Genomic DNA, 23,798 nt, shown 5'->3' on the forward strand with positions numbered 1-23,798 from the left:
AGTTAGCTATTTTTAGAAAAGCTCATGAAGGAACTTTAGGAAGGCCTACTAAGCATCTACCAAAGACGCTCCCTCATCAGAACATCAATTGGCCTCCCTAGGGCAGTATTCGGCCACTCCCTCCCAAATGACCCATTCGATCAGCCAATGGCCCTCAGTTCCCAGCAGCTGGGGAGCAGCTAACCAAGGCGACGGTCAGACATTAACGGCGCAGAGGTTACTAGGGATTCGTGGACCCGGACAGGCCGCCAGTGGAATATGTCCCTGGCAGCATTCAACATCCGAACTCTGTCGACTGAGGCTAGCTTAGCAGGACTGTTTAAGTGAGTGTCAGGCATTGTTTGGGATGTGATTGGTCTCGGTGAGATGAGAGCTGAAGCTTCTACAGTGCTGAGCGACGCCCAGGTTCTCTACTATGGAGGTCTCCCAGATAAGGAGTAATAAGGGGCAGGATGCCTAATCCATCAGGACATAGCGGGCAAGCTGGACGAATTCTACAGCATCTGTGAGACGATAGCAATAGTCGTAGTAAACTTAATAAGAGGTATAGAATAAAGCTACTAAAAGCCTACGCCGCAAAATCCAGTGATGATGCTGATGAAGTGAATCTGTTTCATGAAGTTGTTGAACTAACGATTAGAAAAGTGCAATCCCAGAATAGTTTAGTGATGGGCCATTTCATTGCAAAAAGGTGGGGGGAGCCTGCTGGTGAACAAGCGATTGAAACTACGGCATGGATACTAGAAACGCTAGAGGAGAGATGCTGGTAGCATTCGCAGAAAGGAATAAGCTGCCATTAAGGAACACTTTTTAAGGAAGCGTAGAAACAGTAAGCCTGGAAAAGCCCTAATGGTGAAAGAAAAAAATGAAAATGATGTCATGCTTTCTGCGGATCCCAGGATAATGCAGGATGCAGGAGTGCTAGGGCTAAGTGCAGGGATCGTAGGCTAGTTACATCAAGGATCCAACTCAATATGAAGAGAAAGTAAAATTACTCAAGTAGAAACAAGCCAACCGAGACGCCGTGAGGGTAAAAGCAATCCAACTCAGGCTGTTACTTGCAAAGAAACATGCTGCCTTAGAACAGAGAAATGAAGATCACGTTGAAGTGTTCAATGAAACCGTAACTAGGCTAGCTTCCGAAGCAGCAATCGAAGTGGAAGGCAAGGCACCAAGGCAAGCTCACCGAAATAACAAATGACCTAATAAAAAAGGAAAACAAAAGAAAGTGTCCAATTCAACACTTTGCAGAACTGTCAAAACTGGTGTACAAGGAGAAAATTAGGGATATTGGAAATAATAACGCCAGAAAGAGTGTGGAAGCAGCAAAAAATTGACGCAAAATGAAATCAGCGAGAATGAAATTTGTCATAGGACAAACCAAGGTGTATGCACTGAAAGATAAGCGGGGTAATATCATCGGCAATTTAGAAGGTACACTAAAAGACACGGAATGATTTTATACTGACCTGTTCCCAGTGGAGCCTCGATACCTCCTTTCCAAGCATCAAGGAACATGCTACAGAGGCTCTTTTTATAACTTGCAATGCAATTAGAAGGGGCTTAGAGGACATGAAACTAGGAAATTCTGCATGAGAAGATGAAATAAGAGTCAATTTATTCAATGATGGTGGAGACATAACGCTTGAGAAACTGACCGCTCTCTATACGAAGTGTACATCGAATTCAAGGGTCGCAGAGAAGTGAAAGAACGCAAAATACTAATCCACAAAATGGGAGACGTTAAAGAATTGAAAGATTATTGGCCCATTAGCTAACTGCAAGTATTATTTAAAATATTCACCAAGGTAATTTCCAATAAAGTACACGCACCACATAACTTGAGTTAACCAAGGGAATAGGCTGTCGTCAGGAAGGAATACTCTACAATGTATCACATCCATGTCTTGATTCAGGTAACCTAGAAATCAGGAGAATACAATTAGCCTCTTTACATGGCATTCATTCATAATGGAAAAAAAATTGGTACAGTAGAGATACCAGCACTCATAGAGGCATTACGTAATCAATGTGTACAGGCCAGTGACGTAAATATCTTGGAAAATGTCTGTACAGATTCGAGCGCTTCCTTAATTTTCCACAAGTCGGAAGATACCTATAAAATGGGTGAGACAAAGAGCCACAGTTTGTCCTATGTTATTTACTGCTTGCACAGACCAAGTATCCAAACTATTAAACAGGGAAGGCTTGGGAGTAAGGATCAACGGGGAATATCTCAGCAACCTTCGGTATGCCGATGACATTGTCTAATTACAACAAATGATTGGGGACCTTATCAAGGAGAGTGTAAGTGCGGAGTTGAAGAGTAATATTGTGTTGTGCTTAAGACAAAGATATTGACGAATAGCCGCGCATGACAATTAGAGTTCAGGATCGCCAGTCATCTTCTAGATCATGTGAAAGACTACCTTTACCTAGGTCAATCGCTCACAATGAACCCTGATTATGAGAAGGAAATTTACAGAAGGAAAAAAATTGGTTGCAGCGGATACGGCAGACATTGACAACTCGTGACTGGAAGCTTACAATTACCATTGTACCAAACTCGATACTTACATTGAAAGGGAAGCTGTACAAATAGTGCATTTTACGGGTGCTGACATATGGGCCAGAGACTTGGGCTGACAAAGTAGTTTGACAACAACTCAAAGACTGCGCAATGAGCGATGGAACGAAGAATGCTGTGCATGATGGTAAGAGACAGAAAAAAAACGGTTTGGGCAAGAGAGCACACGGGTATAGCCGATATACTAATTGACATTAAGAAAAAAAATGGAGCTGGGCAGGTTATAGATAACCGGTCGAACATTAGGGTTTTAGAACTGGTGCCAAGAGAGGGGAAGAGCCGTCGAGGATTGAAGATTAGGTGGGGCGAAGAAATTAGGAAATTTGCGGGCGCTTGTTGGAATCCTTTGCGCCAAGACATGTGTAATTGCAGATCGCAGGGAGAAGCCTTCGTACTGCGTTGGACATAAAATAACCTGATGATGGTAATAGTAATGATGATGATGATAATGATGCATGAAATATGTACACAGAGCAGTGCTTCGAGGTCTCTCCTCCTTCTTTTGACGTCTCGAACATCAGTCAAAAATGTAGAATGCTTTCCGGGAAAAATGAACCCGGGTATGATGAAAATTTGCATAGAATGCCCCTGTAATCTAGTGATTCGTTATGGCTTTGTTCACAGCGAACAATGAGTTTTAGAGAACGCACTCCTATTATTACAGACTCAGTACAGCGTAAGTGTAACAGAGGCAATGGAGGAATACAGCAAAAAAGGATGTGCAAATAGAAAACATAGCTAATAAGCATAACTTATGCAGATGCATCAGTCAAACGGAAATAATGCCTAAAAAAGACCATGACAACCAAACAAAAGAATGGTATATCAGTGGGAGTAGTGATAAAGTTTGAAGCTAAACAAATATTGGCGTACAGATGCAGTAAACTTTAGGCTTCGGCGACGTCAGAGAAGGAACTAATCATTCCGCTGCATAGAATTTTACGCGATTATCATCCCATCGAAGAAGCCGTTGTAACACACGCGCAGAAGCCGAAGAGGAGTAAATCATTATGCCTCATTGAACAATATGCGATCAGACACTGACTGTGGTTTTTAATATGTAAAATACGTTTTTCATAATTGTTACAATGTTAATTCTACTGAGAACTTCGAGCTGTAATACCCGGTGAACCATAGAGTAAATAATGGTTAAGGAAATATTGACGTGCAAGGTTACACTGAGACATTTATGCAAAGTGGGAAACGGTATGCTCCTGAGGTTTTGTAAATACCGTAAAATGCATTGACGTTGTTGGGAATACCGTTTTACAAAGAACAATGATCACATTTGTACATCTTTCGGATGCCGTCAGCGAAACTCATTAAAGAAGGTCAGCTAAGTCTGCGAAAATTGTTACGCCCTTAGGCCCTTCTCAATGTAATAGCAAATATATTTTGTGTCAAATACTCCGAATGAGTGACACACCAGCCTTAAAAGAGCACCCGAAAGCAGGTTTGCGCAGGCATGGCGAGCAAGTTGCTTACCTTGAAGGCAGGGAAGGAGCCAGTGCTCCGAGCATACAGAGAATGCGTTCTTTAGAATGATAGTAAAATGCTGGTGATAGTAAAAGGAAGAGCTTGACACTGTAAACTATTGCATCGCGTAAAAGAAATTCCCTTTTAGTAAAAATTTTTTATATACAGAAGTCTATTCTTTCATGTGTATGGTATCAGTTGCTATTACAATTTCAGTCGCTCTATGGCCCGCGAGGTTCGCGACAGCTCCCCGGCTCCACTTGCAGGTAAGTGTGCCCAATTGTACCCCAACTTAACGAGTCTACAGTATACCGTACGTTGAATTATTGGTGCTGCGAAAAACTCACAAACGGTTACCATTCGCCCTAATGCCAAATTTGAGTGGAAATGTACACGTCTTTTCATTTCGCGAGATATTGGCTGGCGTGGACAATCTCTCTCGTAGGGCACATTGCGAACAGAGCAACGTGTAAGGTGATGGCCTCGCGAAATGGCAGATCGAGAGAGGCAGCGCGTAGGTGTCGCGTGGGCGCGTTTCACTGCTGCCACCGCCGACAGACCTCCACTCATGCAGTGCTTTGTTTTCATATATGGTATCGGTGGCGTCATCGGTGAACGGATGACGTGCACAAGTCTGGCGCCATGTCGTAGCCATCGTTGCCACAAAGCGCGTCCTGTGCGGAGCAATCCTTTTCTTCTCACGCTTTTGTCATGCCCTCCTCCTCCACTTTCCCCCTCATGGTTCCGCAGCACCTTCGTCTTCCGGTTTCCCCTCGCGCCGTCCTTTACCCGCACTTCGTGTTCGCTCTTCTAGGTTTCGTTGTGGTTGTTGGCTGGGTAATAAGGACGACGAGGGACGACGCCGACGCTCGATGCAGGAACGAGCTCCTAAGAGCCGTGCAATTATGTGATTCCCTTATGAATTAGCAATTGCAACTTAGCCTATTCTTGATCTCACAAGTCGTTTGCAGCACTATGAACGGTACAAGCTGCACTCAGGTAATATCCTAGCGCACGGGAACGCAGATCCAGGCGTAACTGTGTGATTAGTGGCAAAATTAAAGTTTTATTTTAGGCTAGTACAAGATACGTTGCGTAGATAGGTGAAGTAGTGGTTGCAGTAGGTGGATTGCAGTTGAGGTGAGTACATGCCGCGGCACGGATGATCACATCTCAATGTGCATTCTGCCTTCTTATTTCCTAAGCGTGCCGCAGTTTCCATAGTGCTGTAAATGGCTTATGAGATTGAATATAGGTATATACTGCTAAAGGTTTCTCTCATATCCGAAGAAATAAAAGATGAAAGTTAATTTAGCATACACAAAAGAGGATGAAGCCGAATGCTTAACCACTCACGAGTCATGCCTTGAACTACTTGACATTCTCATTAGAATAAGTTATTTCCTATTGTTTTCTCCCACCAAACGTCATGGGTTCAAGTGCCTTAATTATCTCAATCTTCATTAACTGTGCCTTCGATACCTTTCACTTAGTTACACTAGAGGTCATGGTTTCGACACCAACAGACGGCCGTGCATTAAACCATGAATGATGACACCATTACTTTTTCAAGATTGAATTCGGTCCAACCAAAGGCCTTGGGTTCAAATTGTATCAATTTTGGTGCCATTGAATTTTTGTACAATAACGCCTCATGGTTAATTTTCTGTTCGCGCGGACCATCGAATTTTTCGACCCATTAGGCACCTAAATCTTAAGCCCTAACAACCAGTAAAGCATTTGGCTGTGCCTGTGTAGGAACTAGGACATTTTCCCGGCTAGAAATTCCAAATAATTGCAATACAAATGCGCCATGAGAGCTCTTCTCTTTCATTGTCATTTTCAAAGAATTACGTTTCGAGAAGAGAGAGAGAGAGAGAGAGAGAATGAAGAGGAAAGGCAGGGAGGTTAACCAGATATGAGTCTCCGGTTTGCTACCCTACACTGGGGATGGGGGATAGGGGTTAGAAAGATGACAGAGAGGAAAACGCAAAAAAAAACGAACGCGCACACATGGAGACACACACACAAAAGGCGTTCCAGTTAAAGTCGTTCACACAGGCCGGTAGATCGCAAGAAGCGCAAAAGCGCTTGCACGGCCTTCTTCTGTGACGGTAGGTCCTTTCGATGTTGCAGAATTCTTTTTTCGGATAGCGGTTGGTCGTCCAGTTGTTCAAGTTCGTGGCTAAGGCATGCCCTCTGTGGACTGTACTGCGGGCAGGTGCACAAAATATGGCCAATTGATTCTTCATGGCCGCAGTGGTCACAGGTTGGGGTGTCGGTCATCTCTATGCGGAAGGCATAGGCTTTAGTAAAGGCAACGCCCAACCAAAGTCGATATAAAAGCGTGGCGTCTCTACGGCGAAGCTGTGAGGGTGCTCGAAGACTTAATGTTGGATCAAGTGAGTACAGTCGCGGATTTCTTAAATGTGGCTCATTCCACTGCGACGCGGTGCACTGCCGAGCAAGTAGGCGGAGCTTCCGTGCCGCGTCAGTTCTAGAAAGAGGAATTGGGACATGGCACTCCTCAGTATGGGCTGAGCGGGCAGCGTGATCCGCCCGTTCATTGCCGCTGATCCCGCAGTGACTTGGAAGCCACTGAAAGGTTATTTCGTGGCCTGCATCACTTATGTGGTGTAATGTCTCTGTAATATGGAATATTAGTTGTTCGTGCGGTCCGCGTCGTAAAGGTGACAGTAGAGACTGCAGTGCCGCCTTCGAATCGCCGAATATTGTCCATTTGTGTGGCGGTTCATCACCAATGTGATGAAGAGCAGTAAAGAGCGCTGCGAGCTCTGCTGCCGTCGATGTTGTCGCGTGGGTCGTCTTAAATTTGATTGTTGTAGCTTTCGCTGGTATGACGATTGCCGCCGCGGAGCTGCTTGGAAGGACAGATCCATCAGTGTAGATATGCGTAGAGTCACGGTAGTGCTCGTACAAATATAGTAGCGTGAGCTGTCTAAGGGCTGGTGATGACAGATCAGCTTTTTTCGAGATACCAGGTATTGCGAGGTTGATTTTTGGCTGAGCGAGGCACCATGGAGGGATCGAAGGTCTCGCAGCCGGAGTGAAACAAGCTGGCAATGATTCATCATATGCAGTTATCGTTTGGCTGAAAGATGTGTGTTGCCTGTCCGCTGGTAGAGAGGCTAAATGGTGATGAGGAGTCCTGGCTAGATGCCTTATATGGGTCCTGAGTACTTCAATTTCAATGTGGGTCTTGACAAGGTGGTCTCTAGCGATTGCTATCGTCGCCACTGTTGAAGCACTCTGAGGCAGGCCCAGACAGATCCTGAGCGCTTGACCCTGAAGACTTTGTATTGTGCGTAGATTCGTTTTGCCTGTGTTGTTTATTGCTGGCAAGCTGTATCGCAGAAATCCCAGAAAAAGCACCCTGTACAGTTGTAACATGGCACTAGGCGACATTCCCCAGGTCTTGCCAGCGAAAAACTTGAACAGGTGGCAAATGCCTGTCAACCGTTTTTTCACGTAAGATATGTGTGGGCTCCATGAGAAGTCCCTGTCGATTATGACGCCTAGAAACTTGTACGATCGGACCCGTCGTATTATTTGGCCATTTATCGTTACACTGTAGTTTGCCATGGGTTTGCGCGTAAATGGCACAAGTGCGCATTTCTCGGAGGAAATTTCCAGGCCTCGATTACGGAGGTAGATAGCAGTTTGTGTCGCGGCTTTCTGAATCCTCGCTCGCAGCTGAAGGCGTGTTACTACAGATGTCCATATGCAGATGTCATCCGCGTACATTGATAGCCTGACTGTGGTTGGCACGTGCTCATGGAGAGCAATTAGTGTTAGATTAAATAACACGGGGCTAAGTACACCGCCCTGGGAAACGCCGCGGTAGCTATAATGTAGAGAAGTATGGCCTTCCTCGGTGCTTGCAAAGAAGGATCGCATGGATAGATAGCTCCGTATCCATTGAAACATCCGACCACCCACTCCTACCTCTGCGAGAGCAGAGAGGATGGCTTCATGCGTAACGTTGTCATACGCCCCTTTAACGTCGAGGAATAAGGATGCGCAGAGACGCTTACGGCGTTTCTCATGTTGAATGTAGGTCACCAGGTCGACGACGTTATCGATCGATGATCGACCGCGTCGGAAGCCCGCCATGGCATCTGGGTAGGTGTTGTGGTACTCCAAGTACCACTCCAGGCGTCCTAGGACCATCCTCTCCATTACTTTGCCCACACAGCTCGCCAAAGCGATCGGGTGATATGATGAGAGATCCAACGGCGACTTGCCAGGCTTTAGCAGTGGAACAAGGCGACTTGTCTTCCAGGTTGTTGGTAGCGTGCCATTTCTCCAAGATTCATTGTACACCTCAAGAAGAACCCCTCTCGCTCGCTCCCCCAGGTGACACAGAGCTCGGTAGAAAATTCCGTCAGGTCCTGGCGCTGATGTGCGGCTACACAAAGCTAATGCTGCCTTAAGTTCGTGGATCGAGAATGGTAGATCCAACCGGTGATCACGTGGTGGCGGACAGCTGCTCGAAGGCGATGGAATGTTGGTAGCTGTGAGTTGGCCGGATAATCTGGCACAGAAATCCTCTGCCACGTCAATCTCCGATCTCTTTTGAGAGAGGGCAAGTGCCTTGAATGGGAATCGCTGTATGGGAAGTGTCCGCAGTCCTCGCACCGTTCTCCATAGTTGCGATAAAGGCTTGCGTGGATCTAGCGACTCACAGAAGGCAGCCCAACGTTGCGATTCGAGCTTGTCTAACCGGCGCTGTATCTTCTTTTGCGTGCGCCTGGCGGTGCGTAGATCGTCCATTGTTTTCGTACGTCGGTATCTTCGTTCAGCACGTCGTCGGATTGCTCGAAGTCGTTCTAGTTCCACATCAAAATCATTAAGTTTCGAGGAGCATGTTAGAGTACGCATAGTGTCTTGCACCACGCTCTTGATTGCCTCTTCCAAGTCGAAAGATGGATTGGCGTCGCAGTGTTCTTCCATAATAGACTGAAATTTAGGCCAGTCCACTCTTTGGATCGTGTCCCGTATTTTGGAAGCGGTCAATCCTCTGATCTTGATGTACGTGGGGATATGGTCGCTTCCGTGCGTCTCTATGTCCGCAAACCACCCTGCACGTCTGACTAGGCTTCGTGAGACGAAAGCCAAGTCAAGACAGCTACTGTACGTGGAGCCACGTAAAAACGTAGGACTTCCATCATTCAGCAGCCAAAGTTCATTACTGGAGGCGAAAGATACCAGAGCTCTGCCTCTTGCGTTGATGATCGGACTTCCCCAGAGTGTATGATGGGCGTTGAAATCTCCAGTGATGACCCAGGGATCGGAAGTTGAGGAAAGGATGTCTCGTAGTCTTTTGTAATCAAATCGACTTGACGGAGATAGGTAGGCGCCTACAAAAGTGAAGGCCAGATTCTTTTTCCTTACGTTTAGGCATATATATTGATTACTGTCATTAGGTGGTACAGGCTGATGAGTGTAGGTGAGGTCACGGCGAATAAACACCAAAACCTTACTGTTTTCATACACAGGTGACGACATAAATGATTCATATCCAGAAAGCCTGATTTTGTTCGATAAGTTCGGCTCGCAAATGACGATAATGGGAAACATATTGGCGAACACGAAGCGATGGAAATCCGAAAGGCGCGCTCTGAGTCCGCGGGCATTCCACTGAAAAATAGCTGCTTGTCGGACCTCTGCCCTAAAAGACCGTGGCTGTGGAGCCATGATCTACTCAAGGGTTGCAAGCACCGGACTCAGAGCGTCCAGTACTTGAAGCGCACTTCTGGCAGACGGTGTGTGCATGTTGCTTAGCAGCACGCGAATGGCATTCATTAAAGGCCTAATAAGTGCTATCGTTTCGAGAAGCATTCCTTACGGTATACAAGACAATGTCATCCTTGGAGCAGTATATGACTCTTTGCTCGTTATGATGTTACGTGGAAAGACGCAGACGATAAACTAATAGAAGTATGTTTGCTCCCCACATGCTCGCCACAAGCTTGAAGGCTGGAGCCACGGTTAGCTCAAGGATCGTCATCGCCTTCTCAAAGACAGCTACCATCAGTGATTTCAATGGTACTGGCCCGTAGCACTAGACCTGGCAGCTAAAGGACCGTCTCGGAACTGGTACATGCTGTGGTCAGAAGCGGTGTGGTAGACTTTAGCTTGCTGACGTGAACGATTTTACTGGCTGCCAAGCTGGAGGGCGGATCCGAATTGGCATCAGTAATCTGGTATATCATTGGTGTGATCTGGCCCAGCACGCCGTAGATGTGCGTCTAGCAGCATATGAGCTTTTCCGAAAACCTTACACGACGGACAATGGCCACAGGAGAAAGCACGCGCGATCCAATAATTGTACGTCATAGATTCGAACATTCTTTAGGCGCCACTACATGGTTTACTGTGCCGCCATTCAAGTACATTCAATTGCGCGTTTTCGGCCTGGGTGATCGAGTCACGTACGTACTTGCTTGTTGAAGTGGCAAGCAGATGGAGGACATTGTGCACATATAATATCGCTATCCAACTGCATAGCAGATCGAAGGTAGGAAATATGCCAGTGTCATACTGAGATAATTTATTCGCAAACGAGACGTAAGGAGGGCAATCTCTCAGTCGTGATGGTCCTCCAAACTTGCATGAACAGCAGATCTGTGATGGTACGGTTAAAGCGCTTGATCATATCGTTGATTTGATTATGCTAAAAGAAATTAAGAGCAAAACAGCAGAAAGAAAAAAGAAAGAGCAAACTTAGTCGAGAAGAAACAGTTCAAGCTAGAGGCAGTAAGGCTAAAAGCAGACAAATTCAAGCTGGTACCTGCAAACAAATATGCTGCATTAGAACGGAGAGATGATGAAGACATACAGCTCATGAATGAAACCGTAACTAGGTTGGCTTCAGAGCCAGCGACATAAGGGGGAGACAAGGCACCAAGGCATCCAGTAGGCAAGCTCTCCAAAAGTAACAAAGGACCTAATAAAGAAGCGACAAAAATGAAAGTGTCCAACACAAGAGATAAGATATAACTTCGGAACTATCAAAACTGAACAACAAGGCGAAAATAAGTGACATTCGAAACTATAACGTGAGAAAGACTCAAGGAGCTGTAAAAATGGACGCAGCCTAAAATCAGTGAGAAAAAAAATTGGCACAGGATAAATCAAGATGTATGCACTGAAAGATAAGCAGGGTAATATCATCAGCAATCATGAAGATATAGTAAAAGCAGCGGAAGAATTCTATACTTACCTGTACAGTACCTAGAAGAGTCAGGATACTTCAATTAGAAACAGTAATGAACAGGATAGAGAAGCTCCTCCTGGAACAAGCGATGGCGTAATAAGGTCCTTGCAAGACACGAAACGAAGAAGAGTGACAGGAGAAGATGCAAGTGCAGTCGATTTAATCAAAGACGGAGGAGACATAATGCTTGGACAACTGGCGGCCCTTCATACGAAGTGGCTATCGACTGCAAGGGTGCCAGAAAACCTGAATAATGCAAAAATTATTGTAATACACAAAAAGGGAGACGTTAAAGAATTGGAAACTTATACGCCCATTGGCCTACTACTAGTATTATATACAATATTTAGCAAAATAACCTCCAATAGAATAAACGCAACACTGCACTTTTGTCAACCAAAGATACAGGCTGGCTTCAAGAAGTCATACTCTACAATGGACCAAATCCATGCCATTAATCAGGTTATCGAGAAATCCGCAGAGTATAATAGGCCTCTCCATATGCCTTTCATAGATTACGAAAAGGCCTTTCATTCAGTAGAGATACCAACAGTCATAGCGGCCTTACGTAATCAAGGAGTGCAAAATGCTTACGTAAATACCTTAGAAAATATCTACAGAGGTTCTACAGCTACCTTAAGTCTGCTCAAAAAAAGCAAGAAATCAATAAACAAATGGGTTAGACTGGCAGACAAAATCTCTCCAATGCTATTCACTGCGTGCTTGGAAGAAGTATTCAAGCTGTTCAAGTGGGAATGCTTAGGGGTAAAGATAGATGGCAAATATATCAGCAACATTCGGTTTGCCGATCACATTGTTCTGTTCAGCAACAATGCACAGACGAGTTACAACAAATGATTGAGGACTTTAGCAGAGAGAGTTTAAGAGTGGGATCGAAGATTAATATGCAGAAGTCAAAGATAATAATAAATAGCAGCGCGAAGCAACAAGAGTTCTGGATCGGCAGTAGGCCCCTAGAGTCTGTGAAGGAGAGCGTTTACCTAGATAAAGTAATTTCGGGAACCCTGGTTATGAAAAGGAAATTCAAAAACGAATGAAAATGGGTTGATCGCATACGGCAGACATTGCCGGCTGCTGACTGGAAGCTTACCGTTATCATTGAAAAAGAAGGTGTACAATCAATGCATTTTCCCAGCGCTGACATATGGGGAGAGACTTGGAGACGGACAAAGATGCTTGCGAAGAAATTAAGGACTGGGCAGAGAGCGATGGAATGAAGATTTCTAGGCAAAACGTTAAGAGACAGAAAGAGAGTGGTTTATATCAGAGAGCAAACAGGTATAGACGATATTCTAATTGACATCAAGAGAAAGAAATGCAGCTGGGCAGGCCATGTAATGCGCTTGTTAGATAACTGTTGGACCATTAGAGTTACAGAAGGGGTACGAAGATAAGAGAAACGCAATCGAGGACGACTGAACACCTGGTGGAGCAATGAAGTTAGGACATTCGCGAAGGACAGTTCGCGCAAGTGGTGAAGTATCGTCCTATATGTATTTTAGCTTTAATTAGTAAACTTGTAGTAAAACAATACTTCGTCGTTACCTTAACACATTTAACAAACACAAACCTTAAAAAACCTTAGCAAATTTAGCGTGCTGAAACCCTGTCTGTTCGGTTTTCACTCAGGAAGGTCGACTAACTTGGCTTTGCTAGCATTAACTGATTATAATCGACATTCACTTGATCTCGGATGCTTTGTTGGCTCGGTCTTTTTAGAATTTACTAAACCCTTTGATACAATAAACAAAAAAGTTTTGTTTACTAAACTGGATTCTGCTGGCATTTCTGGTCCAGCTCTTAATTTATTAAAAAGTTGTCTTTTTAATCGTGAATAACAGTGCACGCAGGCGGGGCTTTCTCTGAAAACAAAATTATCAACCATGGAGTGCCTCAGGGCTCGATTTTAGGTCCACTATTACTTCCATTTATATAAATGGTTTACCTGACTGCCCAAATTATACCCTGCCTATATTATACGGAGACGATACGACTGTTGGCCTCTCGGATAAGTCATTACTTTCGCTGTCTTTGAAACTAAACAGTGGTCTGTCAAAGAGCATTGACTGGTTCAACGCCAATTTTCTCGTTACGAACCCTACGAAAATGCAATTCATGTAGGTAACTCATCACAGAGACATTTGCTTTGCAGTCCGAGCATAACTCTGAATGGGCATGACATTCCTCCCTCCACTTGTGTTTCTTTCCTCGGCACCAAATTAAATCCCCACCTAAAGTTTACTAATTACTTTGCACACTTCAAACAAAAAACAGCATTTGGCACTAGAGCACTACTCACAACACGTGCATTTCTTTTTCAAAGAAGCATTGTTATCGTTAAACTTCGCTTTCATTGATAGTCATCTCATTTATGGTATCGCTTCTTGGGGTAATACTTACCATTGTCATTTTCCCCTATTCAGCACATACAAAGTCAGGCTATCCGCATTATAACGCGAAGCCACTTTTCCTCTAACGCCTCTTCATAACTACGTACACACCGCATTCTTCAAGTTACTGATTTGTTTAACTATCCCCCCCCATTCAGCGATATTATTTTGAAAATACTAACTCAACAACTTTCTTATAACTTCGTTAGTTCTCATCTCATTTTTTATCCCAATACCACAAGGTTTGCAGCACAAGAAAATATCTTATTGCCTTTATGTCATACTAATTACGAAAAGATGGCTTCCTCTTTTTGCGCGCTTAAACTCTTAAAGTCTTCCATATTCCATTAAGTTGTCATCTACTTTGTGCTCTTTCAATTATAAACTCGAGAATTATTTGCTGCGCGATCAATTTCCTAGTGCGCTGAGATTGTCTGTAGCCGTCAAAATTTGTTCTGAATTTATGAGTATCAGTAGTATCCACGAATAGCTCTTTAATTGCACAGTAGGCCGTCGTCTTCGCACAGTAGGCCATCGCCTTCTGCACAGATTGCACAGTAGGCCATCCCCTTCTTTCGCAATGTAGGCCGCGTTCATACGCCCGGAGGCTTCCCACGATTAGCAGCAAACCGGTTAAAATGCTCACAACAGCATAAAATAATGAACCGAAAGAAGAACAACAAAAAGAATACGACCTATATGCATTTTTGTACTTTTTTCCTGTCGTGGTTGGCCTTGTTTCAAATCTTTGAAAGAGAGTAGAGCTTATACAGCACATTTCGCCTACATTGACAAGTGTTACGCTCACTGCAACAAAAGAAAAAAGATAATACCAGCCAATGACGATATCCGCATATTTGTTAATAGTTTCTGAAAAATAATATCGTAATCGACATGCTGCATGAGACAGTACCAATTGAATTATTCATTCTGCTGCTAACTGCTCAAGCAGTGTTACTTGCGTCTCGTGCAGAAATACGCGCTACTATGTTGATGCAAAACGGTGATTTAAAGGGGAAAAAGTTTATACAGATTCAATTGGTATATTAGAACCAATATAAACTTTAATCAGGTTCTTTGTACCCCAAATGGCCAACGAATGGCGTAGCGCAAATGTCAGCAATATTGTACGCCATGATGCTGTTCAGCATAATGTGCAATTTTTCTAAACCTGTTCGTAATAGTTTGTGTGTGTGATCCTACAATAGGACATTTTTTAAATCAATTGATTCAACAGACCTGTGTTCACTGCCAATAATTTGCCGGTCTAAATTTCATGAAGTACACATGCGGTTCAAACTCACACCCTGCGAAGGCACGGAAACAACCAGAAAAACTGGGTTAAGTTGTCAACGAAAGCTTCGTTTAAAAAAGGTACACATAAGTGGCCGTCTGTGAAAATAATCGCAACATTCCACACGCGTAGACAAACTACTTATGCGAAGCTTTTGTTGGTGCATGTGAACTTAGTCCTGGATTCGTGCTCCGCTGACGGCGTCTGCGGGTCCTAGCAGACTCACAGTAGCATGGCCTTGTGATCGGAGTTCTACAACGCCAAACTGGGCATTTGGGCGGTGAACATTGTTTCGCTGCAGCAGTTCGCTTCGCACGCTTCGCTGCGTTACGATGGTCCCGTAGTTTGTCGACAGTCAACTGGCGCCACTGGCCACGTTTTGAGGTCACGCGTGATGATGCAGACGGGATGCTTCTAAATTCCGACGGTGAAGACTCTACAGCACCCACAGTTATACCATTCCTATTATGCTCCATTAAGGAACCGTCCACCAGGGAAATCCCAGACGCGTGAACAGCGTCGAAGCCATTACATTACATTAGAATGGTGGCACAGTGGCTAGTGCACTTTGCTTCGCAGCGGAAGCAGTGGCGAAGGGTCAGTGGATCGAATCCTCAGTGTGGCCACTTCTTTGTAATTAGGTGAAGATGGCGTCATTTGTGTTCCGACTTTCTGCCACGGCTTCCTAATGACGGTGGCGTCGCACAATGAGCCTAGTGATGTTATCCCGTCAAAAACGCAGTGAAGAGTGTCACAGCAGCCCAGGTTGAGTTGACTTTGTATGCTTCGAGAAATTTATTTTGGAATAATTTGCCTACAGGATAATTATGTGAAACTTGTAGACGTAATATATTTAGACACAAACTGGTAATTTATTACATCAGGAATTGTTTTACTTATCACATGATTTCGTCAAAGGAAAGGTCTTTAGCACTTAGATGAACGCATAGTCAAGATCCTCATGCACCTTGAGCACAACGTCTCTACAAGCTTATTACTTGCTGTATCTTTATATTGACAGGAATCACTTCGAGGGGTGCTGCCTGCGGTCCTTCGAGGGCGGCGATGGTGTCGGACAGTGGTGACCCGTACAAAGCAGCCTTGACTGCTGCCCACGAAATATCACATGCGTAAGTGCCCGAAAAATGGTATACCGAAATCTGAAACAGTCTTCGCTGATACCACATAAACGATGCATGATAGGCTGTCATTCTTGCAAAAAATGTTTCGCCAGACTCACCATTGTACACAGGTAACTGAGGCAACTGGGCCACTGCGCTGCTCGGAACTTTCGGACAGCTTCACAGTAAAGCGCCTTCAAGATTATAAATGTTAGTAGCCTAGAGTAGAAATCAGTTGACACTTCAGAATGCTTCGACAAACCAAAAAAATAGCAGCCTGAGCTTGTTGGTTTTAAATCCTGGTCTTAACTGCGTCAAACGTAGAAGGGACACGAGACGACAAGACACCACAAGTGCTGCCTGCAGCACAGAGCTGTGGTGTCTTCTCGTCTCGTGGCCCATCTACGCTTTGCGGTGTTAACACCAGGACGGAAAACCAATTAAGTTGGAAAGATCTCATCGTTAGCTTCGTTGTAGCTTACGTAGTAGAATTACGAATATGACGTTTAGCAACCAAACGTAAGGGATGCATATCGCAGGCAATTTATAAAAATAGTATTTGCTCGCAGCTGTTAACGTAAGAACAAAGGACCCATTCGGTACCGTAGTGAAGAAAGCAGCTGTGTGGTGGGAGTTTTTGCTTGTCAGGAACCAAAGGGTCGAGGCGTAGTGCCCGACCAAGAGGACCAGCGTTGTAGGCTTCCAGAACACTGCGTCTTTCATAGGGGCGAAATGCGAAAAACGCCCGTGTACCGCGGATTAGGTACATGCTAAAGAAGCTCAGGTTGCCAAAATTAATCCAGAGTCATCACTACGCCGTGTCTCGTAATCAGATCATGCGTTTGCCACGTAAAACTCAACAACACTGTATGTGTCATTCTTGCGCATGGAGCAAGCCCTGTCCAGCTTTTTTTTCTGATCTTTCGGAGGCAGCATCACTGCACCGGCTGAGAACGCCGATCTCTGAGTCCACGCGCTGTGGCGTCCGTGGGCACTGCAGGGCCCCCCGCCGAGACAGAACGGCAAAATGGCGAGTTAGTGTGACCGCGTTACGTTACAAAGGGTCAGTATAAGTAGTCAGCGTGAAGGTGATGGAGTCGGCAACATAGCTCAAGCAGGCAGCGTTCGGTGCTACGAAACGGGCGAGGACCTTGATGTACGGACGCTATTGGGAAGAATGCGCCAAATAGACGAGATGATGGTCGGCGCATGCGTTTTGAAATCGGGCGAAACCCGACGCTTGACAGTCGAATGGTGCATCGACGGTGCTCAGCCAGCGTTGTCGGCGGCGCAGCAGTTGGGGTGCGCGCGTAATTAATTCGAAGCGCGTGGGTTGCCACGACGCCTGTGTTCCAATTTTCAAGTGGAGGTGGCGTCCGGAAGCGAAAATGGTCTGGCGCAGCTGGCGACAGGTTTGAAGAGGTAGCTTAGCGCAAATAAAACCACGGACACAAGGAAGACAGACAAGGCGACAGGGTGCATCGTTACTGAACAAGGGGCTGACCAGGCAACGTGGGGCTGACGCTCGTAAGGGTCTCTGGCTGTTCGGCATCTGCGTCTGACGCCGGATGCAGCGTATCTTTCATTGCAACACCACAAAAGCTGGAAGTCGACCAGACCTTGAGGCTTACAGCGGCGAGGCGCGAACGTCCGTGAAGCATATGTGAACATTCGGAAGAACTGTAGGTTGTGTTACCTGCGCCAAAAGCGTCAAGGACAACGCTGACAGCACCGGACTCCTTGTACACACTCCTTAAGTCGCGCTTACACACTCTATCACGGAGTCATGAGACCCATCACGAGTCAGGACTCTCATGAGTATCATGAATCATGAGTCTCTATCATGAGATGGTATCGAGACAAGTCGAGGGAAGAAGGCTGGCCTGATGACAATGGCATGCGGGCCCTGGAAGAGCCGCGCTTGGCATTGGCTGCGAGGGTGTTGGTAAAGATTAGTTCTGTACTGTGCTGTCAACCTCTAGAAATGGGCGCACGGCTAGTTCCGCGCGGGCAGCCGTAGTCTATCGTAGGAGCGCAGGGCCAGGCGACGGAAGCCTGAGGCTCAGTTTCATGTTATGTGGCAGGACATGGAGGAGTACCTCGTACGTGAACTCCTGCATCGAAGTGTTGTTCAGCTCCAGAGCCAGCTCGAACAGGGCGACCCATTCACTGGCGTAGCGGCGAATGGGTCGGAAAGGAAGGAAGAATGGGCCGGAAAGGAAGTAGTGGTGGGCTTAAATGGGGCTCCGGCCAGTGAACGCGGTGAAAGATGCGTTCTCCAAGGTCTCCAATGTCGCAAACCGAGGGGTAGCAACGGACCACCCGACCGATATGACCAGCGTAGTAGGCTTCTCAAACAACGCATGGAGCGTCACCCAACTTTTTTTCTTGTTCTTCGAAGAGAAAGTTCACCCGCGTTATGGTGTTGGACGGGGGCTATATGCTAAAGTACCTGTAACTTCTTTCATACAAGCCCACAGAACGCTTGAAGGAAACGGGGGGCAGGTTAGGAAGCTAACCGAAAGAGCTGAATAAATTAAAACGGGTCAATCTGGCACAGCCCACGACAAATATTGTTGCTGCCTGTAAATATGCAAACGTAAGAAAAGCGTTGGCTTCGTAATTCCTACAGAGAAGTCACACAGGCTTCCAAAGAAAGCACAAACGTAAGAACAAATTGCACCAACAAGCACCTGCGGGCGTGCGAGGACAGCTTAGTATGCACAGGTTTGCGGTGGTGGTGGAAGCTCTTGCTACTCGAGTGAGTTTACCATACAAGATCGCAGCTAAGAAAGATATCCTGGCAAATCGGATAGGGAGTAGGATTTGATGTGACAGTGGCGGATCCGTCGCGATTTAGGAGATTAAGGAGTAGAATAGCTTAGTCAATTAGCCTATCGCGGAATGTGCAAGGTATACAATTAAACTTTCACTCGCCTCTAATACATACACAAAAATAAACTTGAAATAAACGAGTCTCCCAATAACAAATCGGCCAATTCGAATATTTCTGGTTATTTTGCGAAGGTGGTGAACGAGCATACATTTCTGCATGGTCTTTAAAAAGGAAATATGCGACATGTTGTTAGGAAGATCTAAACGCAAAAACACGTCTTTCAAAATATCAGTCTCCAATTTATTATCCGCTGAAGTATTTGTCTACTTCGTTGCTCTAATATGAAAGAATGGCATAAATTTTGGGGTAATACTAGGCACTGGGATCGTAATTACCTTTCATAAGAATATCTGCACCCGGGTGCGCAATATTCTCATATGAATACTGAACCCTCTGCGTTTGTCTGTGTGCAATGTTCTTCTCAATGGTGTTTTTTGTTTCAATTCCCGCTCATTTGTGTCACTGTATTTTTAGTGTACTAGGTCTATCATCTTCGACATCTGGAAATGGTTGTTTTAGCGTTATGGAGGGGGACATACACAGAAAAAGTCTCACTGGTGAATACGACGCTATGGCATGCTCAGACTCGCTCAGGCATGCTAATGCTATGCCTGAGCGAGTGAGTTTTCGTGTTTTTATTTTCCGATATATAGGCTGGTGCGGACAATCTATCTTCTGCGGCACGTTCCACACGGGACGAAGTGTGGCACGACTGCCTCGCTTATTGGGAAATCGCGAGAGGCAGCATGTGGGTGAGTCGTGGGTGCGATTCCCATCGGCCGCCGCAGGCAGACCTCCGCTCACGCAGTGCTTTTCTCCCACACGGAAGACGCGGGCTGCTCTTGTTTCATTCTGCAGCTATCGTCCCAGGAGAGTCCGCATTGCGCGGAGATACGCTATTCTTCTAACCTTTTTGCCATACCGTTCTCCACTGCCTCATGGTTCCGCTGCAGCATCCTCCTCCGTTTTCTTCCTCGCGCTCTCTTCGCTGTCGCAGTCTTTCATGCGCCGCTACGCTTTGCGTTTGTTCTTTTGTCCTTCGTTGTGCTCGTTCACTCGGTTAAGAGGGGCGCCGGCACTCGCCTCAGAAACAGGCATGTCAGAGATGCGTTATATGCGTTGCAAATGCGGCCAGCAAGCGCACGTTCAACGTATTTACAAAAGAGAGAAGCAGTCCAGAGAACAGCAATACAAACTCGGCTAGTTGGCTACACCTTTGCACCCTTTAGAATCCACCTAACGTAGACCGAGCATCCGTCTACAAGAGGCTGATCATCAGAGGTGAATGGCCGATCTCTCTGCACTGTAGCTGCTGGCCACCTCACGTCCTGCTCTCACTTTCCAGCTTGATATGCTGTACGACCTGCTACTTTGACGACGAGGAAGCAGCTTTATTTCACTAATTTGGTTCTACTTCTATGAAAGCAAGGTACAGTGCGTAAGCACATGTTTCTTGTGTCTCGTGTTCATGATGCTAACACACTGGTGTCAACTGCCAAATATTTGGGCGCGTTTCCATTGCCTTCGGCTTCTTCTACAGAAGAGACTTGCGGCTACCGACGGGAGGATAATATCTGAGAGGCCAGTGATCGGAAGTGATGGCACATGCTGCCTGCGGTCGGCAAATGCCGCACGTTGGTGGCACATGCTTAGTCGTCTGACAAGAACGTCACTACAAGGTGGACTAACGTCGTCGCCCAGAGGAAAGACTTTGCTTGCACCGGCGAAAAGACCGCGTCGGGTAGCGTATTGTAGGCATCAAGGCCCCTATAGGCCTATCGTTTGAGCTGTCTTCTCTATCATAGTTCACTTACTGAACGTGGAAATAAATGTTAGGTCTAGCAGAAGGTACCCTAGGTCCTTGTCTTGCCGCCTCGTGTACTGAGACCCATGGCCACTTGTGCTGCAAATTGGGCTAATTGGTAATGCATTATGGGAGTGATATAGAGCGGCCAGACAACGCAAGAAAGGACCAATGTGCCTAAAACGAACAAAATAGTGCTGATTTGCCCTTTTTAGCACTGTGTTCTTCCTTTTTAAACCGCTTGGAGGTTTCATTCATTTTCGTGCTTGCTGTATCAAGTTCGTACGCCCATGGCCAGTCATCATGCTAACGTCTGACGCCAAACGTGAAGTTTGAGGAACCGGCGTCGCAACACCCTGCACTTGCTAGATATTAGTCTCATATGGAGGTTCAAGGTCTTCTAACATTTTATGCGAACAAATAACGAGCAAGACTCGCGTAGGAAAAGCGTAGTCGAAGTGGACCTACTGGGGTACCACTCTCCTGATTGTGTTCGTGTGAGCTGGGTTGAGTAGAATATCGCGTGTTTTTGTCTTGAAGCGGAAGTTTATGCTAATTTCTCCAGGTCCGAGTCTAAGAACGTCTGTCCGCATATGACGGTGGATCATAGCTGTGGTCTACAGCGGCCGATAATCTGATTATATATAACATCATGTACACTGCATGCACATTAACAACTATGTACTTTCAGGCTCGGATCTCCTCACGATGGAGCAGAAACATCCTTGGGGTGTCCAGAGAGTGATCGTCACCTAATGAACCCCTATCATCAAGAGAAAAGAGAAACGTACTCACGCTGCAGCCTAAGTGCCATCAATAAATTTTTGCAGTAAGTTTGTTTTTCTCATCGCGCTTCTTACTGGTTGTTTACTATTAGGGTAGTATGACACGAACGGTTGGGAAAGGTTACATTTGTGATCTCTGCTACCCAGGCAAGGACAGTACAAGCGCTTGCCAGATATGGTGGATTTTGTAAAGCAACAGTTTATAGGCTTCGTAATCATCGTTGACTCGTAGACACTAGCATATATGCGAAATAAAATTCAGATGTGCTTCAAGTCGTCCCGTATAAGGCGTAGTTTTACGTTTATACAAGTTCTTTTTTTGTTTATTGTCGAAATTTCCCTTCAACCTCTTTATTATTTAAATATAGATCCCCTAATTTCGCAACTGCTAATTTGTGTACCTCTCGTACTTCCTGCTTGCGCAGTAAACCCCAAGCTATCTGCTTGTTTGGAGAGGTAGACATCACCAAACCTGAATTGGGCACGAAGCTTGAGAACAATCCACAACTTAGGCATCAAAGGGAGAGAGCATGTGAAAAACGCATCAGTAAAGGACAGGTAATCTCACACATTGAGGTACGTTGAATCATTATCTAGAAGTTATATTATAGAGTCGTTATGTAGAAGTTATATTATAGAGCTGCAAATAGGCTGTGCATATGTAGTAACAAAACTCGTCCACTCGAACTGTAGCGAGACCCTTGAATGGTGTGGCCTTGGTCCTGTTTCTGTTACTGGTGGAGTGTGTTAAATGTAGACGGTTCTGAAAATTACAAACAAGATGTACTATGATAATCGTTCTCGGCTATAGTTTCGGAGAAAATGGCGCGGAAGGATTGGAAGCAGCAGTCAATCGCGTTACCCCTCACGTCAGGAGAGTAGGAGAAGCATCTGACAGCTTAAGGTTTTCGGCTTCACTATCTTTGGGATCGGCCCGCATTTATAGAGCACACATACCTGCAGCAACAACGCGGAGTTTCAAGAGGAAAATGCGCAAAATGCCGTGCTGCGCACAGTGCTCTATGATGTCACCGCACTCATGAGAAGAGTACATGGAGCGTTGGATGGCTTATATTTTGTCAGTGCTTTACTTTCGGGGTCTGAAATATTCTAGGATTTGTGATTTTAGGTTAGCAGGAAAGACTTGTCCAGCTACAGTACACGCCCTATACATACCTCGTTTCGACGGTGGCAATACGGTGTATCGTTTTATTGGTAAAATGTTAATGAATTACCGTTAAAAGTTATCGATAGTCCATATACAAAATATATTTTGCTGTCGTGCCGAATACGCACAAAATAGTAAAATAGTTTCCTTGAAAACTTTTGGTTGCTGTCTATACAGATAGGTAAATAGTGCCGCACTACCTGTTATTCTACATTTGTATAATTTTAGCCTTTTTTTTGTCATTCAGGGCACGACACCTTGCAAATTTCATTGCAGCGTTAATAACGACGAGACAAAATCAGTTGAAGATGTATTTCTCATGACTGATGAAGACAATACGCCCTGTAACAATGTAAATTCCTTTCAAGTAAGTTTCATATTTGAGCAATAAAGTAACAAAGAAGCGTAACGATTTATGATGATTGGGGTTTATAGGTGCAAGGGCAAGAACTGGCCAAAGAGCGTCATTTGAGCAGTGATTCATCGGCAGCACAAATTCTTTGTTGGCGTTTACGTTGCAGGTTTTTGTAGACTTCTTTGAAGAGAGTGTACGCTTGCTGAAGTACTCAAAGCGATGAGTCTCGTCTTCGGTGATCGTGCTTATGCCGTGTGACATGTTGCATATAAGGTTAATTCCAGATATTTAAGTTGTATGATGGCACATGTGGAACGTAAACAATACGTCAATTTCTTTTCTTCTTGCGAAAGGAACGTTTTAAAAACTTGCGGTAATTAGTTATGACAAATCTTAACAACCATACCAAGCCCTATTTTAAAATGTAACATGCGGGAAATCTTTAAAAATGCAACGTGCTTTGACATAGTCTTTTCAACAATGACATCCCATAATGAGGGCAACATGCTAAGAGATATATTTATTTAAGAGAAACTAAATCAGGTAAGAATACTCTTTTAGTTCAGTAGATGCATTCCACGCACTAAAATGGTTGAAAATGTTTCTCAGCAAAATGTTTCCAAGTAGAAGACATAATGTTATTTTTAGAGGAAAAAGCAGT

The 23,798-nt window shown here is 45.1% G+C and overlaps 1 protein-coding gene across 1 annotated transcript in view; it reads left to right on the forward strand.

Moving 5' to 3' along the window:
- The window catches only part of LOC142563264 (uncharacterized), a 76,895-nt gene extending 53,535 nt beyond the window's left edge, over positions 1-23,360 (forward strand). The window contains exons 4-8 of the mRNA XM_075673817.1: positions 16,030-16,138; positions 21,521-21,658; positions 22,040-22,190; positions 23,030-23,149; positions 23,304-23,360. Of these exons, the coding sequence (XP_075529932.1) occupies positions 16,030-16,138; positions 21,521-21,658; positions 22,040-22,190; positions 23,030-23,149; positions 23,304-23,360 (575 nt within the window). The remainder of the gene's footprint in view (positions 1-16,029; positions 16,139-21,520; positions 21,659-22,039; positions 22,191-23,029; positions 23,150-23,303) is intronic.
- The last annotated feature ends 438 nt before the right edge of the window (positions 23,361-23,798 follow it).

This window comes from Dermacentor variabilis, chromosome 11 (assembly GCF_050947875.1).
Source record: "Dermacentor variabilis isolate Ectoservices chromosome 11, ASM5094787v1, whole genome shotgun sequence".
Taxonomy (NCBI): domain Eukaryota; kingdom Metazoa; phylum Arthropoda; class Arachnida; order Ixodida; family Ixodidae; genus Dermacentor; species Dermacentor variabilis.